This window comes from Drosophila erecta, unplaced genomic scaffold (genome assembly GCF_003286155.1).
Source record: "Drosophila erecta strain 14021-0224.00,06,07 unplaced genomic scaffold, DereRS2 tig00000021-arrow-pilon, whole genome shotgun sequence".
Classification (NCBI taxonomy): domain Eukaryota; kingdom Metazoa; phylum Arthropoda; class Insecta; order Diptera; family Drosophilidae; genus Drosophila; species Drosophila erecta.
The window spans coordinates 20028777-20048315 of NW_020825198.1; the positions used below are offsets into that span (position 1 = coordinate 20028777).

Consider the following 19539-nt stretch of genomic DNA (forward strand, 5'->3'; position numbering starts at 1 on the left):
TTAGGATCTGCTCGAAGTTGCAGTTCGATGTTGCAACCGCAGGATATGGCCGAGCTCGAGCATCGGAGGTCCTGATGGCGATGAGGCCGGGACAGTCGCGATGAGGAAAAGTCGAATCAGTTGAATTTCTGTTCTCATTGACTGCGGTTTAAGTTGGTTTAAATCGCAGTAAACTGCGTGCGTCGTCGGTAGCTTGCAATTGAATGAAGGAAAAGTATGTTTCAATCAATAGTCGCGATGTTCAGTTAATATGACTTCGAGTTTAGGCGACGATATGCTTACGCCCATATGCGACGCCCATACGCTTTTCCAGTGATAGTGATGTTTATCTGTAAAATGCAGAAATATGTACGTATTCGAGATGTGTGTCACAACTACGTTCGAGTCGACTAGTAATCCATATTAATATTGCTTTATAAATAAGTGTAACAGTGAATTTGGGTTGCATAACCCCATGTGGTGATACGGATAATAAGAAACCAAATATATCCAACCAAAAACCAGTGGAATAAGTCACAACATACCCCTCCGAACAGGAAATTTCCGCGATGGGTTACATTTCTTAAATTGCGAAGCCATTGCAATGCGGATTATGGGAAACTAGCGTTCCATTCTTGGTGTACTGCCTATTGTATTTCTGATATTTTTGAGGGAGTCAACCTTATTTGATAACCAAATATATTGCCTGGCATAATTCCTGCTCGGGATCCATGTTTTAAAAAAAAAACTATCACTTAAACAAAGCAGTATCTAAATGTTTTATAATTACTCTAGCTGGCTGCAGTCTGAAGAATCTAATTACTTTTTATTAAATTTTATTAGATGCGATCTGCGCACGAAAATCATGGATGTTTCATTTTTTTTAATCTAAAAAACAACAATAAACCAAATAAATATGACTTCCTGCTAATTAGATAAGGGTCCACAACAAAAATAGTTTATTTGCTTAAAATTGCTCTTGACAATTAATTTTCAAGCCCCTTATTACAAACAAACCCCATATTAAACAATTATTTGTTATTATTTTAAATTGAGTAATTTTAACAAAAAGTTACAGGGCTATTAAAAAAAAGAAAAAACACTTTCAGATTGATTGGCAGAAAACTGTATAATATTTAATTAGTTAACCACTTGTTCGGGCGATCATTACAAAATTTTCAAGATGCAAATAAATGATCTAGAAGTTAGAGAGTTTTTCCCTGGTTCTTATGTTTTTGAAAATAGAAAAAGGGGCCCGCTAAAATTCGTGTCAATTCGCGCCTGGCAGTGCAATCGATCTTGAAACTATCGGCTACCCACCGATAGCCTACACAGAGGGTCATCGAATCCTCGTAGTATTCGATTCTAGCAATCGCTGTTGGCGTTTCAAGAGAGAGAGCAATAGCGGGCGGAGTTATCGGCGATCGTAGTTAATGGTGCATATGTGCATGCAGCTGCCAATTAATGTGAGTGCTTAATCCGCGTTTGGAGCTCCGGAAATCGGGGTTGAATGAAAATACAAGCCGATGAAAGTGATCGCCTCCGAAGTTAACGAGCAACCAGCGAAAACATCGATTATTAGTTAGTTCCAGTCAAGTTGTGGGATCCACTCTAAATTATAAAGGTATACACACATATATACCTTAGTGCGTTTGTATGTGGGCCAAACATTTTCCAAAACGAAGTTTCAACCGAGAATTGTGCATTTCTGTGTTTTAATCCAATAACATTCCTAGTGCTATACCTACGAAGTTTATCACGGCGATTTCGAGTAATGGTGTGCGGTATGCTTACTTACCTTATCGGAAAATTAGACCCACAGAAAAGAGACACATGTTATCTTTGCACACCGATGTACAAATTATGTGCGATGTACATATGCATCGCCTACATACCTATGTATGTAAATGCTGCACTCCTATGTAAAAACTGGAGTTAGTGGTCGTAATTGTGTGACTTTGTGGACTTTGTGGATTTTCGGAGTGGGAAACGAGACAAGTTGCGAAGGGTTTCCTGACATAGCTTCTGAGTAAACATTACAATTGGAACCACTCAGTGATTCACATTGTCTGTGCTCGCTAACCCGTTTCGACTTCTTTTCAAGTATGATATGTGTGTACTAGGGGCGTTATTACTCATATTTACCTACGCGCCGCACCAATTTCGCAACCTTCACGTTTTCATGAATCGAAAATCTCGAACTTCTACTCCCAACAAGTGGTTCTTCAGTCAAGTGATTATGCTGATCTGCTATGCTAGGGGAAATTCAATTCAAAAGTGTCGCCTTCACGGTTCCTTAAATTCGTAAATAACAATTTGGTTACTTGTGTTAATAACGTGTTATGGAAAATATTCCAAGCACTTCTTTCATTCACTTTTATAGGGAATATAAGCTCTAGTTTTCACACATTTGGTTTATTAGTTTTTCTTATCTGGCAAAGGTGTCAGGTAAGAGGCTTTGCGGGTACCTAAAGGGTTGGATATCAAGTTATGGAGAAATGCCCGTTCCTTATGAAAATTTACAAAATGAAAACATTCCAGAAATAATTTTCTCTGTATTTGAGAAAATGTCGGTGGAAATCTTTCCACCAGACTGGGTAGGTAGATATTTAGGAATAATTACAATTCAAAAATAACACAAGTGCCAGCCACCCGTTTATTCTCAACCGTTATACTAAAAAAGTTATAGAAGGTTACTAAAGGTTATTCTTATATCATTTTATATAATTGAATTCCAGTCCTGCTTCATAAGTAGTGAATTATCTTTAAAAATCGAATAGTCTATTTTGCAATCCAGGTTAAATCCAGCAGTTAAATATAGTAATAAATAAAGCGAACATTTGTGACTTAGCTTATTATAGAACCCTATTGCTAAATGACATCAGAAATGTGGCTGATAAGGTGGTCGTGCCCCTTTAAAACAAAATTTGGGTCAAATCGATTGCGGATGGCGCCGTTTACAACACATTTTCTTTGAGAAAATTGAAAATTAAGCAAATTCCATACGCACAATCAATTTTCAAGAGTTAACGACTTACATAGCAATGAATGGCACATGTTTTAATATTACCCTTTTTCAGACGTTAATTTCTTCCCGTATAATTTATATTTGCTTCGTTTGTTTAAACGCAATTTGTATACCATCATTTATAAATCAGTTACCATGCATGTTTTTAAGTTTAAACACTTATAGTAAGAATTAGGAACACTACCGTAAATTTGTCAACATTTTGAGCTAAACAGTTTACTCAATAGTCGACTATTGTTGTTGATAGATATATTCGTTTACACAAAATGGAGCACTTTAAATCCATTATGTCGAGGCAAGTTTGCATATTCCACCAAAAGTGTAGGTGCCCATCCGCAAAGGCACTTCCCCGTTTTCTATTAAATATTAAATATATTGTATATATATTGATTTCGGATCTCACTGAGTGATATACGATGTGTTGCCAAAGAACATTAAAAAGTTGACATGTTCCGTAGTAAATTCTAAATTTAACTTCACGAATTTCAATTTGGATCACTGAAGAAGGATACTTAGTTTATTTGCTTTTAAAAAACCCCACAACTAAACATTGTTCAAAATAATCCCTTTTTAACAAAATTATTACAATTTCGTTTACGTTTCAGGATATTATGTGAAATAAGAGCAGTATATGTTTACTATGAAGATTAAAAAATATGTAACTCCTGTAAAAAGAAAAGCTTTCACCATATTCCAATGGATTTCACTGCTGTGTAGTCTATGGTTGATCCCCACTGTACAAAGCAAGGCCGATGAGAAGCACACAGCGACCCTCGAGTATAGACTAGAAAACCAACTGCAAGATCTGTATAGGTTTAGCCATAGTGTATATAATGTTACCATACCAGAAAATAGTCTGGGCAAGACTTACGCTAAGGGAGTATTGCATGAAAGACTGGCCGGCCTGAGAGTTGGCTTGAACGCAGAAGTTAAGTATAGGATAATTAGTGGCGATAAGGAAAAGCTGTTTAAGGCCGAGGAGAAACTGGTCGGGGATTTTGCCTTCTTAGCAATTCGAACGCGGACAAATAACGTTGTGCTAAACAGAGAAAAAACTGAGGAATACGTAATAAGAGTGAAAGCACATGTACATTTGCACGACAGAAATATATCAAGCTATGAAACGGAGGCAAATATCCACATCAAAGTACTGGATCGCAATGACCTGAGTCCGCTGTTTTACCCAACCCAGTACACCGTAGTTATTCCGGAAGACACACCCAAATATCAAAGTATTTTAAAGGTCACAGCAGACGATGCTGACCTCGGCATCAATGGGGAAATCTACTACAGCCTCCTGATAGATAGTGAATACTTCGCTATCCATCCAACCACTGGCGAAATCACTCTCCTGCAGCAACTTCAATATGCGGAGAACTCGCACTTCGAGCTCACGGTGGTGGCCTACGATCGGGGATCTTGGGTGAATCAACAGAACCATCAGGCCAGCAAGGCAAAGGTCAGTATTTCGGTGAAACAGGTTAACTTCTACGCTCCAGAGATTTTTACGAAAACCTTCTCGAGCGTGACACCAACATCAAATCCTTTGATTTATGGAATTGTTCGAGTAAACGACAAGGACACTGGGATAAATGGCAACATAGGGCGATTGGAAATCGTTGATGGAAATCCGGATGGCACGTTTCTTCTGAAGGCTGCGGAGACCAAAGACGAGTATTACATCGAATTAAATCAGTTTGCGCACTTAAGCCAGCAACATTTCATTTACAACTTAACCCTGCGGGCTGAGGACCTAGGAACTCCCCGTAGATTCGCCTATAAATCCGTTCCGATTCAAATCAAGCCCGAAAGCAAAAATATACCCATATTCACGCAGGAGATTTACGAAGTATCGATTCCAGAAACGGCCCCCATTAACATGCCGGTGATAAGGCTAAAAGTGAGCGATCCCGACTTGGGTAAAAATGCATTGGTCTACTTGGAAATCGTGGGTGGAAATGAGGGCGACGAGTTCCGAATCAATCCCGATTCCGGAATGTTGTACACAGCGAAGCAGCTGGATGCCGAAAAGAAGTCAAGTTACACCTTAACCGTGTCCGCTATTGATCAGGCAAATGTTGGGTCTAGAAAACAATCCTCAGCAAAGGTGAAAATCAGCGTACAGGATATGAACGACAATGATCCCATTTTTGAGAATGTCAATAAGGTGATTAGTATCAATGAAAACAACTTGGCTGGCTCGTTTGTTGTAAAACTAACTGCCAAAGACAGAGATTCTGGTGAAAATTCATACATATCGTATAGTATTGCCAATCTAAATGCGGTTCCATTTGAAATCGATCATTTCAGCGGTATAGTTAAGACCACATCTCTTCTTGACTTTGAAACAATGAAGCGAAACTATGAGCTGATAATCCGTGCATCAGATTGGGGATTGCCGTACAGAAGGCAGACGGAAATCAAACTGTCTATCGTCGTCAAGGATATAAACGATAATCGACCGCAGTTTGAACGAGTGAACTGCTATGGCAAAGTGACCAAATCGGCCCCGATGGGCACCGAAGTTTTCGTTACCTCAGCCATTGACTACGATGCTGGCGATATTATATCCTATCGGTTGAGCGATGGCAACGAGGATGGCTGCTTTAACTTGGACCCCACATCAGGCTCTCTGTCTGTTTCCTGCGATCTGAAGAAAACATCCTTAACAAATCGTATTCTCAAAGTTTCCGCCACGGATGGCACCCACTTTTCCGATGACTTGATCATCAATGTACATCTAATGCCAGAAGATTTGGGTGGAGATTCCAGTATTCTACATGGCTATGGGTCCTTTGAGTGTCGTGAAACTGGAGTGGCCAGAAGATTAGCGGAAACATTGTCTTTGTCCGAAAAAAACAATGTAAAAAGTGTGTCGCCATCCGTATTCAGTGACTTATCTCTAACACCCAGTCGATACGGCCAAAATGTGCATAGACCAGAGTTTGTGAACTTCCCTCAGGAGTTGTCCATCAACGAAAGTGTCCAATTGGGTGAAACTGTTGCTTGGATAGAGGCCAAAGATCGCGATTTGGGCTACAATGGAAAGTTGGTATTTGCAATTTTAGACGGTGATTACGATTCGGTTTTTCGCATTGATCCAGACCGCGGTGAACTGCAGATCATTGGATATTTGGATAGAGAGCGTCAAAATGAATATGTCCTCAACATTACCGTCTACGATCTGGGTAATCCGACCAAATCGACATCAAAAATGTTGCCAATAACGATCCTCGACGTGAACGATAATCGTCCGGTTATTCAAAAGACATTGGCTACCTTCCGGCTGACTGAAAGTGCCAGGATAGGAACTGTGGTACACTGCCTTCATGCCACGGATGCGGATTCCGGAATCAATGCTCAGGTGACATATGCCCTATCGGTTGAGTGCAGCGATTTTACGGTCAATGCTACTACGGGATGCATTCGTTTAAACAAACAACTGGATCGCGAGAAACAGGATAATTACGCTCTTCACATAACTGCCAAGGATGGTGGCAATCCCGTGCTCTCTTCGGAGGCTCTAGTATACGTCCTGGTCGACGATGTCAATGACAACGCTCCGGTTTTCGGAGTGCAAGAGTACATATTTAAGGTGCGCGAAGATCTGCCCCGCGGAACAGTGTTGGCCGTAATCGAAGCGGTGGACGAAGACATTGGACCAAATGCTGAGATTCAATTCTCTCTCAAAGAGGAGACCCAGGATAAGGAACTATTTAGAATCGATAAGCACACTGGTGCAATAAGGACTCAAGGATATCTGGACTATGAGAACAAACAAGTGCACAACCTTATTGTCAGTGCCATCGATGGCGGAGATCCCTCTTTAACTTCGGACATGTCCATTGTAATAATGATCATTGACGTCAACGAGAACCGATTTGCTCCCGAATTCGACGACTTTGTGTACGAAGGAAAGATAAAGGAGAACAAGCCGAAGGGAACGTTTGTAATGAATGTCTCTGCACGGGATATGGACACGGTGGACCTGAATTCAAAAATCACGTACTCCATCACAGGTGGCGATGGGCTTGGAATTTTTGCGGTCAACGACCAAGGTTTGTATCGCCTTCGTATGACATCTTATACGGATTATTGCCAATATATATTGCAGGTTCAATAACTTCCTTATCCCAACTCGATGCGGAGACGAAAAACTTTTACTGGTTGACGCTCTGTGCACAGGATTGCGCAATAGTTCCCCTCAGCAATTGTGTGGAGGTAAATATACATACATATATATATATAAAGATTCTCTGAAAACTTAAATGGACTTAATTATTAGGTTTACATACAACTCGAAAACGAAAACGATAACATTCCTCTTACGGACAAACCAGTGTACTACGTTAATGTTACGGAAGCAAGTTTGGAAAATGTGGAGATCATTACCCTAAAGGCATTCGATCCTGATATAGATCCCAATCAGACACTTACATATAATATAGTTTCTGGAAATCTGGTCGGGTACTTTGAAATTGATTCGAAAACAGGTACCATTACTTTAATAAGTTGAGTTGATATATATTTACTTAATTGTTCATGTTCTTAGGAGTGATTAAAACGACAGAACGCAAATTGGATAGAGAAAATCAAGCGGAACATATTTTGGAGGTGTGTTGACTTGTCATTTTCCGGTAGTTATCAAATAGCTGAAACAATTTTTTTTCAGGTGGCAATATCTGATAACGGATCTCCAGTACTATCCTCTACATCGCGAATTGTTGTGTCAGTACTCGATATTAACGATAATAGCCCAGAGTTTGACCAAAGGGTTTACAAGGTGCAAGTTCCGTCCTCAGCCACTGTCAATCAATCTATTTTTCAGGTATGTCCAAGGCTTTTAATGTTGAATTACCGAAAATGGTATTGTATATTATGGTATATGTATATTGTTTTTAGGTCCATGCTATCGACAGCGACAGTGGGGAAAATGGTCGAATTACCTACTCAATTAAGTCCGGAAAGGGTAAAAACAAATTTCGCATCGATAGCCAAAGGGGCCACATACATATAGCAAAACCATTGGACTCCGATAATGAGTTTGAAATTCACATCAAGGCTGAGGACAGCGGAATTCCTAAGAAGAGTCAAACTGCTAGAGTTAATATTGTTGTAGTTCCTGTTAATCCTGATTCCCAAAATGCACCGTTGATAGTCAGAAAGACATCAGAAAATGTCGTGGATCTAACAGAGAATGACAAGCCAGGATTTTTGGTCACTCAAATTTTGGCTGTCGATGATGACAACGACCAGCTGTGGTACAACATTTCCAGTAAGTTAATAGGTAATCCACATTTTGAATACTTATTGAAATTTCGAATGCATTTTTATAGATGGCAATGAAGACAATACCTTTTACATTGGCCAAGATAACGGAAACATTTTACTCTCAAAATATTTGGACTACGAGACCAAACAGTTCTATAATCTGACTATTAGCGTAACTGATGGCACATTCACAACGCTTACTAATCTTTTGGTTCAAGTGATCGATATTAATGACAACCCTCCTCAGTTCGCTAAAGATGTGTATCATGTCAATATATCAGAAAATATTGAGGAGGAATCAGTTATCATGCAACTTCACGCCACTGACAGAGATGAGGACAAAAAGCTATTCTATCATCTACACGCAACTCAGGATCCGTCGTCCCTGGCATTGTTTCGAATCGATTCCATAAGTGGAAATGTTATTGTCACTCAGAGATTGGATTTTGAAAAGACTGCACAGCACATACTCATCGTTTTTGTTAAAGATCAGGGAGCGCCTGGGAAAAGAAACTATGCCAAGATCATTGTAAACGTGCATGACCACAATGACCATCATCCGGAATTTACTGCTAAAATAATTCAAAGTAAGGTTCCCGAAAGCGCAGCCATTGGCTCTAAGTTAGCTGAAGTGAGGGCCATAGATCGAGATAGTGGTCACAATGCCGAGATCCAGTACTCAATTATCACGGGTAACGTGGGTAGTGTGTTTGAGATAGACCCGACTTTTGGTGTAATCACATTGGCTGGCAACTTAAACATTAATAAGATTCAAGAGTACATGCTTCAAGTGAAGGCCGTAGATCTGGGTAACCCACCTTTGTCATCGCAGATACCTGTGCACATCATTGTCACCATGTCCGAGAACGATCCTCCGAAGTTCTCAACCAACACCATTGCAATAGAAATATTCGAAAACCTACCCATCGGAACATTTGTTACTCAAGTCACCGCTCGGTCTTCGTCATCCATATTCTTCAATATTATTTCCGGCAACATCCACGAAAGCTTCCGCATTAACCCCTCCACTGGAGTTATTGTTATCAATGGAAATATCGACTATGAATCCATCAAGTAAGCAATACAATTTATAACAATGTTAATTTTAATTACATTTTATTTTTGTATCCCAGGGTATTCAACCTTACGGTTAAAGGAACCAATATGGCAGCCGAGTCATCCTGCCAAAATATAATTATACATATCCTAGATGCTAACGATAATATTCCGTATTTCGTTCAAAATGAATATGTTGGAGCATTATCTGAATCGGCCTCAATTGGATCTTACGTACTGAAAGTATACGACTCATCAAAAGAGTGAGTGTTCGTAGTTTGACCTTTAGGATATCCATATTAATATATTTTTATTTCATTTCACTTCAGTCATTTAACATTACAAGTCAAGGATGCGGATGTCGGGGTAAACGGAATGGTTGAATACCACATAATTGACGATCTGGCAAAACAGTTTTTTAAGATAGATTCGACAACTGGCGCTATTGAGCTGTTACGACAATTGGACTATGAAACCAACGCTGGTTATACTTTTGACGTTACGGTAAATGAAGCATAAAATAGTTTTAGAATTTTGTGTTTAAATTGTGCATATTTTAGGTTAGTGATATGGGAAAGCCCAAACTACATTCCACTACAACAGCCCATGTGACGATTCGTGTCATAAATGTTAACGATTGTCCTCCAGTATTTAATGAGCGTGAGCTCAATGTAACTTTGTTCCTTCCAACTTTTGAGAATGTGTTTGTTAGACAAGTTAGCGCAAAGGATGCTGATAACGATACTTTAAGGTTTGACATTGTGGATGGAAACACCAATGAATGTTTCCAGATCGAAAAATACACCGGAATAATTACAACCAGGTAAACTTAGCTGCAATATTTATTTGGAACATAAACCATAACTTTTGTTTTTAGAAATTTCGAAATACTAAACGAAAATGATCGGGACTATACATTGCACGTCCGTGCCTCCGACGGAATATTTTCTGCAATTTTAATAGTTAAAATAATGGTTTTATCAGCCATCGACTTAAATTTTGCATTCCAACGCGAATCATACCGATTTTCTGCATTTGAAAATAACACAAAGATAGCCACCATTGGATTGGTGAATGTGGTTGGAAACTCTCTGAACGAAAACGTTGAGTACCGCATTCTGAACCCAACGCAATTGTTTGATATTGGAATCAGTTCGGGAGCCCTAAAAACCACTGGAGTTATTTTCGATCGCGAAGTAAAGGATTTGTACAGACTCTTCGTGGAGGCAAAGTCCGTGTTGTACGACGGCATGAATTCGAATGTTCGCAGAGCAGTAACCTCCATATATATATCCGTCTTGGATGTGAACGATAACTGTCCCTTGTTTGTCAATATGCCCTATTATGCCACGGTTTCAATTGACGATCCAAAAGGAACGATTATAATGCAGGTTAAGGCCGTTGACTTGGATAGTGCAGAAAATGGCGAGGTTCGGTACGAACTTAAGAAAGGAAATGGGGAGTTGTTCAAACTGGACCGCAAAACTGGAGAGTTATCCATAAAGCAGCACGTCGAAGGTCATAACCGAAATTATGAATTGACAGTTGCTGCCTATGATGGCGCCATAACACCTTGCTCGTCTGAAGCTCCCTTGCAGGTTAAGGTAGGTGTTCATAAGAAAAACGGAAACTTTTTAATACAGACTGAATTTTCCATTATAGGTTATAGATCGTTCGATGCCCGTTTTTGAAAAACAGTTTTATACTGTTAGCGTCAAGGAAGACGTGGAAATGTACTCAGCCCTTTCCGTATCCATTGAAGCTGAAAGTCCCTTGGGAAGGAGTTTAATTTACACAATATCTTCCGATAGTCAATCGTTTGAAATTGATTACAACACAGGTAAATTCATCCAGCTATCTTTATTATTTGAAAATTTTCTAAGCTTTTATTCAAATTCAGGCTCAATTTTTGTCGTCAATGAATTGGATTACGAGAAAATAAGTTCACACGATGTTTCTATTCGAGCGACAGATAGTCTTTCTGGTGTTTATGCTGAAGTCGTTTTATCTGTTTCCATTATGGATGTCAATGACTGCTATCCAGAAATCGAGAGTGATATATACAACATAACCATTCCGGAAAATTCTTCGTTTGGAACACAAATTTTAAAGATTAATGCAACTGATAAAGACTCCGGAGCAAATGCAAAACTTTCCTATTATATTGAGTCCATCAATGGGCAAAACAATTCAGAACTGTTTTACATTGACGTCACAGACGGAAATCTGTATTTAAAGACTCCATTGGACTATGAACAAGTCAAATATCATCATGTTGTAGTTAACGTAAAGGACCATGGATCGCCATCATTAAGTTCCCGATCAAATGTATTTATAACAGGTAGAGTTCTGTCTCACCTTACCTCCTACAGACTAATTAAAGATATATTGTTTTTATATTTCAGTAAAAGATTTGAACGATAATGCTCCATGTTTTGTAGAGCCGTCGTACTTCACCAAACTGTCTGTCGCAGCTGTTCGTGGACAATTTGTTGCCCTACCTAAAGCATACGATAAGGATATTTCTGATACTGACTCTCTAGAGTATAAAATTGTTTATGGAAACGAATTGCAAACCTATAGTATTGATCAACTAACAGGAGTTATATCCCTTCAAAACATGTTAAATTTCACCGATAAAAGTAGCACAGTCTTGAATATTTCCGTTTCCGATGGAGTTCATACGACATATGCCCGGCTCAAAATATCCTTACTGCCAGAAAACGTATACAGTCCACAATTTGATCAAAATACTTATGAGGTTCAAGTTCCTGAAAACTTGTTGCACGGTCATAATATAATCACGGTATGATGTTTTAATAGATGAATAGATCGGCTAAAGACTTGTGTAACAATAACTGGTATTTTCAGGTAAAAGCGTCCGATGGGGATTTTGGCACCTACGCGAGTCTGTACTACGAAATAGTTTCCGAGGAAATGAAAAAAATCTTTCTCATCGACCAATCGACGGGTGTAATAACCTCTAAAGTAACTTTCGACCGTGAAAAAAAAGATGAGTACGTGGTGCAACTGAAGGTATCCGACGGTGGAGGTAAATTCGGATTTGCCTCTCTCAAGGTTATTGTAGTGGACGTGAACGACAACGTTCCTTACTTCCTATTGAAGGAATACAAAATGGTTGTAAGCATAACAACGGAAGCGAACCGAACTATCTTGACGGTAAGAAGTGTCTATCCGTGAAAGAAGTCCCTACTAAAGAACTTTAAACTGTTTACTTACAGGTCAAAGCCAAAGACGACGATATTAATGATAATGGATCGGTATATTACCAAATTGTTGAAAAGACTATCGATGAGGCAGTAAAGGATGTGATTGAAATTAACGAGAAAACTGGAGATATTGCTTTTAAAATGAATGCTGAATCTTACGGAGTGAACTCTTATCAGTTTTTCGTTCGTGCTACCGATCGAGGCGAAACTCAATTTCATTCGGAAGTTCCAGTGTCAATCGAAATAATCGAAACAGATGCTCATATTCCCACTTTTGAGAAATCTTCTGTTCTACTCAAGATCATAGAGTCCACGCCACCAGGAACCGTGCTAACAAAGCTACATATGATTGGAAACTATACGTTCAAATTCTCAATAGCTGCAGATCAGAATCATTTCATGATATCCGATAGTGGTGAACTGATTCTTCAGCAAACATTGGACAGGGAGCAACAAGAGTCTCACACTTTAATTGTAATGGCGGAAACTTCCACGGTTCCAGTATTTTTCGCCTACGCTGATGTTTTAATTGATGTTAGAGACGAAAATGATAACTACCCCAAGTTTGACAACACATTTTACAGTGCCAGTGTTGCGGAAAACAGTGAAAAGGTCATATCCTTGGTCAAAGTATCCGCAACAGATGCGGACACCGGGCCTAATGGCGACATTCGGTACTACTTGGAAAGTGATACTGAAAACATCCAAAATATTTTCGACATTGACATTTACTCTGGCTGGATCACCTTGCTAACCTCTTTGGATAGAGAAGTTCAATCCGAGTATAATTTTAAAGTAATTGCTGCCGATAATGGCCACCCAAAGCATGATGCAAAAGTACCTGTAACTATAAAAATTGTAGACTATAATGATAACGCACCAGTATTTAAATTACCTATCGAAAGGCTTTCTGTTTTCGAAAATGCACTGCCTGGCACAGTTTTAATCAACTTACTCCTAATTGATCCCGATATCGAAAAACAGGAAATGGACTTCTTTATCGTTTCTGGGGACAAGCAAGCCCAGTTCCAGATTGGTAAGAGCGGAGAGTTATTTATTGCCAAACCATTAGATCGCGAACAAATCATGTTCTACAACTTAAGCATAATAGCAACTGATGGAAAATTCACTGCCAAAGCCAATGTGGAAATAGATGTAAAAGACATAAACGACAATACGCCTTACTGCCTAAAACCCCGCTATCATATCTCCATTAATGAATCAATCCCGATTGGAACTACACTCGTTGAAGTCAAGGCGGTTGATTTTGATATTCAAAGCAAACTTCGCTTCTATCTTTCGGGCAAAGGTGCGGACGACTTTACTATTGGGAAGGAAAGTGGCATCCTGAAGGTGGCAAGCGCACTGGATCGGGAGACGACCCCCAAGTACAAATTGGTAGCACATGTTCAGGATGGCAAGGACTTCACGCAAGAGTGCTTCTCGGAAATAATCATCACGGTCAATGACATAAATGACAATACGCCCATTTTCTCCATGGCTCAATATAGAGTGAGTGCACCCGAGGATGCACAACTGAACACTTTGATCACGAAAGTGCACGCGATGGATAAGGATTTTGGCGTAAATAGACAAATCAAATACTCCCTAATGGGCGAAAACCATGATTATTTCAAAATATCAAAATCCACTGGTATCATAAGGTTGGACAAAAGTCTCGACCGTGAAACAATTTCGTTGTTTAATCTCACCGTAAAGGCGGAGGACTGTGGCGTTCCGAAATTACATTCCATTGCAACAGTTGCTGTGAACATATTGGACATTAATGACAATCCACCCGAGTTCAGTATGCGACAGTACTCCTGCGAAATTCTAGAAAACGCCACACATGGCACAGAAGTGTGCAAAGTTTATGCCACTTCCATAGATATTGGGGTAAATGCGGATATTCACTACTTCATAATGAGTGGCAATGAACAGGGAAAGTTCAAAATGGACTCCACGACAGGCGACTTGGTGCTTAATGCAACCTTAGATTATGAAATGTCCAAGTTTTACTTCTTGACCATTCAAGCTATCGATGGAGGCACTCCACCACTTAGCAACAATGCCTATGTGAACATCTCTATTTTGGACATTAATGACAACAGCCCCAAGTTTCTGCAAAACCTGTACCGCGTCAATGTCAATGAAGATATATTCGTCGGCTCAAAGATTTTGGACATCAAAGCCACAGACGAAGATTCTGATATAAACGGTCTTGTAACTTACAACATTGAAAAGGGCGACAACATAGGCCAGTTTTCAATAGACCCGAAAAACGGAACAATAAGTGTATCAAGGCCATTAGATCGTGAGACTATTCCACACTACACTTTGGAAATTCAAGCCTGTGATCAGGGAAATCCTCAAAGATGCAACAGTGTGCCAATAAATATAAACATTTTGGACACGAACGATAATGCACCCATCTTTTCCAGCGCCAACTACAGTGTTGTACTTCAGGAAAACCGACCTCTGGGCTATGTATTCCTAACTTTCAAAATAACCGACGCAGACGAGTCACCTAATACCACTCCATATACCTTCGATATTAGGTCTGGAAATGAGGGTGGTCTTTTCCGGCTGGAGCAAGATGGTTCGTTGAGCACGGCCTCGCGATTCAATCACAACCTGCAGGATGAGTTCGTTATTCAGGTTCGAGTTTTTGACAACGGCACACCTCCATTATATTCCGATGCGTGGGTGGCTGTGAAAATAATTGAAGAAAGTCAATACCCGCCCATTGTCACTCCACTTGAAGTAACAATAAACTCATTCGAAGACGATTTTTCGGGCGCATTCATTGGCAAAGTTCATGCCTCGGATCAGGACAAGTATGATGAATTGAACTTCGGTTTGGTGTCTGGTCCTGAAGACATGTATCAGAGCTCGAAGCTTTTCAACATTTCCAACAATACGGGAAAGATCTATGCCATATCCAACCTAGATATTGGTCTCTATAAGCTTAATGTGTCAGTTTCGGATGGTAAATTCCATGTCTTCTCGCCTGTCAAGATCAATGTGGAACTGGTAACCAATGACATGCTAAAAGAGTCAGTTGTTATCCGGTTCAGTAGCATTTCAGCATCTGAGTTTCTCCTTAGCCACAGGAAAACGTTTATGCGCTCTATTCGCAATATCATGCGATGTCGCCAAAAGGATGTAATTCTTATCACCCTTCAATCGGAGCGAATACGTACTGGGGGTAATAGACGAGCCAGGTCCATCGGTTCCGACTTGAACGTAGTGTTTGCAGTGCGGAAGCAGCAAATAATACCCGATTCCGATGAATTCTTCACAAGTGATGAGATACGGCAGACACTGGTAGACAAAAAGAACGAAATTGAAAACGAAACCAACCTGGTGGTGGATGATATACTACCATCAACCTGCCAAAGCAACAAAAATGACTGCGTTCACGGGGAATGCAAACAGGTTTTACAGATTCTGAAGAACAACGTTACCACTACCTTCACGGATGTGATTAGCTTTGCTGCTCCATCGTACATTCAGGTGAATACGTGTGTTTGCCGACCAGGATTCGATGGAAAGCACTGCAAAGAGACTGTGAATGCCTGCTCCACGGATCCGTGTTCCCCGCAGAGGATCTGCATGCCATCTGGGTCGGCATTGGGTTACCAATGTGTCTGTCCCAAGGGATTTTCAGGAACCTACTGTGAGAGGAAGTCTTCGAAGTGCAGCAATGAATCCTGTGACATGGGTCTATTCACTGCGGTGTCCTTTGGCGGAAAGAGCTATGCACACTACAAGATCAACAAGGTAAAGGCGAAGTTTACGCTGGAGAATGAGTTTTCCTACTCCCTGCAGATAAGAACTGTGCAGCAAACGGGCACTCTACTGTATGCCAGCGGCAAGGTGGACTACAACATCCTGGAGATCATAAACGGAGCTGTTCAGTACAGATTCGATTTGGGTTCGGGCGAGGGAGTCATCAGTGTCTCCAGCATTAACATCTCCGACGGGGAGTGGCATCAAATCAGTCTCGAGCGGTCCCTTAATAGTGCCAAAGTTATGGTGGACAATAAGCACGTTTCGCATGGCAGTGCTCCTGGTGTGAATGGCATCCTGAACATTCAGTCCAACGATATCTTTGTGGGCGCCGAAGTGCGTCCACATCCATCGATAATTGGTTACGAGGATATTCAGCGCGGCTTCATCGGCTGCATGGCAAACATCAAAATAGCCAAGGAGTCGTTGCCATTATACATTTCCGGCGGAAGTACCATTGCTGCATTGAAGCGTTTTACGAATGTCGAGTTCAAGTGCGATCCATCCAATGTGCTGGTGCGTCTGGGTATTTGCGGATCTCAGCCGTGTGCCAATAGTGGAATCTGCAAGGAACTCGATACGGACGTGTTTGAATGTGCCTGTCAGCCCCGATATTCCGGCAAGCATTGCGAGATTGATCTTGACCCCTGCTCATCGGGACCCTGCTTGTTTGGCGGAAGGTGCGACTACCACGGACCCAACAACTACAGCTGCACGTGTCCCATCCACCTATCCGGAAAGAGGTGTGAGTACGGCAAGTTTTGCACTCCGAACCCGTGCAAAAACGGTGGAATTTGCGAGGAAGGCGATGGAATATCGCACTGCATGTGCCGGGGATACACCGGACCCACTTGTGAGATCGATGTGGATGAGTGTGAGAACCAGCCGTGCGGCAATGGAGCCACCTGCATCAATGAACCTGGAAGTTTCCGATGCATTTGTCCTTCCTATCTTACAGGAGCCAGTTGCGGGGATCCCCTGTATTCGAACTCTATTTCTACAAAGTTAAAGAACTTTTCTATAGAGCACATAAGCGGGATCATTGCCGGCGTGGCCGTGGTACTGGTCATCATCATCTGTGTCCTCTGTTGCGTGGTCGTTCGGAGGAGTTCCTCTTCAAAGCGAAGGAACCGACTAGAAAAGGACAAGAACAAGCCGTCGTACAAGGAGGCGAATTTGAACTCACTGGTGGACAAGGACAATTACTGCAAACCAAACGTTAAGTTGAGTAATTTGGAGGTTAACCAGCGGCCCATTAGTTATACAGCTGCTCCAAATGACAACCTATTCCTGAGCAATAGGAATTTTGTAAATAACTTGGACATCTTGCGTAGTTACGGTTCGGCTGGCGATGAACTGGAAAATGTGCCATTCGAGTACCAGAAGGTTAATCGAAACAAACAGCATGTGAACATAAACTCCTGCCATTCCACCGATGCAGATAATGCCTACAAACAAGAATGGTGCGAGCAAATGCATTTAAGAACCTTCAGTGAAAATAAACTGAACAATGGTTAGTAAATAGCTCTTACTGTCAGTTATCAAAAGCAAATATATAAACATGCTCTTTATTTCAGAACTTAAACGAGATTTCGGACCATCTGTGAGTCGCTTCTCAACTGGGAAACTAATCCAAGTTGAAATGCCCAACGTGTGCCACTCTTCCAGTGCGAATTTCGTTGATTATTCAGCTCTTGCCAATGGTCAATATCATTGGGACTGTTCCGACTGGGTTCGCAAAAGCCATAATCCCTTGCCAGATATAACCGAAGTTCCTGGAGCAGAAATTGCTGACTCGTCGAGCTTACACAGCAACGATAGCAACGAGTCCAAGTCGAAGAAAGCCTTTTTCGTGCACAGTAAGTACATAACATAACATAATTTAAAATGAATGCTTATGTCCGAACAATATTCAATTTCCCAATCAATAGGGGAAGACGGAGATGTTGATCCGACGAGGGATATAACCGCGTTGAATGAGGATATCGGATCGGAGTATTTGGATTCGGAGGCAGAGAGCTGCTTGGAGCCGTTTATGTTGCCGAGATCAAGTAATCAGCCACTTTCAAGACTGAGTTCTTTTAATAATATCGAGAATGAAGACTATAAATCAAATACAGGTAATACAATTCGTTAATATACTAGAATAAATGTTAGTACCATTTAAGAAACTAAAAAATAGAGTTGGTGCCATTATCATCACAAAAACTTTTTATGTTTATGTTTAAAATAAGCAGATTTATTTAATTGGCTGTCACAAAATCTAAATTTTCTTAAGTGTCATCATTTTATAATTTCAAACAATTTCTGTGAAACATTGCACACAATTTCAACCCAATCAACAAACCTTCCCCTTTTAAGACATTCTGTTACTCCTTTGAGCTCTCTAACAAATAACATCTTGTATACTAACCTATTTAACTACTTCATTTCATGCAATCAGTGCCTTTACCGTCGAAAGTTAGTCATTCGTGTAAGTTTTTAATTCATTATAAGTAATAGTCCAATGGTAATTTATAAATTCGGGTCAAGCGTCAAAGCTTTTATAAACATTCTATATTTCATAATGAACATTTAGTAAATTAAAAATATTATATAGTACCTTTATAAAAGAATCTTACTTAAAATATCCATATCTTATCTATTCAACAGGCAAAGTATATTTAAGACATCCTGATTCGTATTTACCGACGATGCATTTTCCAAGTGAGACGGATGGAGAAAGCTCTATGACCGAGGGGCCGATTTCTAGGAAGGAAATGAAAACCAGAAGGACGATAAGTGGTAAGCACGGAAAATGCGTATACATATTTTACGAATGTCACAAGTCTCTGAACTTATGCAGAAAACTCAGAGGAGGCATACCTATTTCCATGTGCTGTCGGAGAAATTGGATCCAACAGCAACATTTCGGTTCGACTGTGTGAAATTGAAGATTCTGAGTTGGAGGAGTTTTTACCACAACAACAAACAAACAATTAAATGACATGCTTAATATATAAGAACTACATTTTACACAAATAATTTCTTTTCGTTAGATACTATTTTCCATAGGAAAACTTTGGTTATATATTTTCAATAAAAAACACGTAAATAACTTAGCGTCTTTACTGCACTTACATAGTATCATTACTTTAATACCCAGGTAAGCCCCCATTTACGAGTTATATAAAAAGTGCGCAT

General features: G+C 40.2%; 1 protein-coding gene across 4 annotated transcripts; it reads left to right on the top strand.

Annotated features, from left to right (window-relative positions):
• The first annotated feature begins 159 nt into the window (after nt 1-159).
• LOC6545795 (fat-like cadherin-related tumor suppressor homolog) lies at nt 160-19464 on the top strand. 4 transcript variants are annotated; one of them, XM_026977337.1, is made up of 22 exons: nt 1317-1603; nt 3613-7065; nt 7122-7228; nt 7293-7500; nt 7560-7621; nt 7680-7835; nt 7910-8282; nt 8344-9352; nt 9412-9597; nt 9664-9838; nt 9895-10157; nt 10212-10938; nt 10997-11174; nt 11235-11675; nt 11740-12140; nt 12206-12514; nt 12577-17869; nt 17934-18215; nt 18288-18476; nt 18800-18829; nt 19009-19140; nt 19202-19464. In XM_026977337.1, exons 2-22 carry the CDS (start codon nt 3639-3641, stop codon nt 19336-19338), a joined length of 14085 nt encoding a protein of 4694 aa, XP_026833138.1. In that variant the 5' UTR covers nt 1317-1603; nt 3613-3638; the 3' UTR covers nt 19339-19464. The 4 variants fall into 4 exon arrangements, with proteins under 4 accessions (XP_026833140.1, XP_026833138.1, XP_026833137.1 ...); XM_026977339.1 differs by lacking the exons at nt 1317-1603; nt 18800-18829 and adding an exon at nt 160-348; XM_026977336.1 differs by having other exon boundaries at nt 10997-11675.
• Nucleotides 19465-19539: the final 75 nt, after the last annotated feature.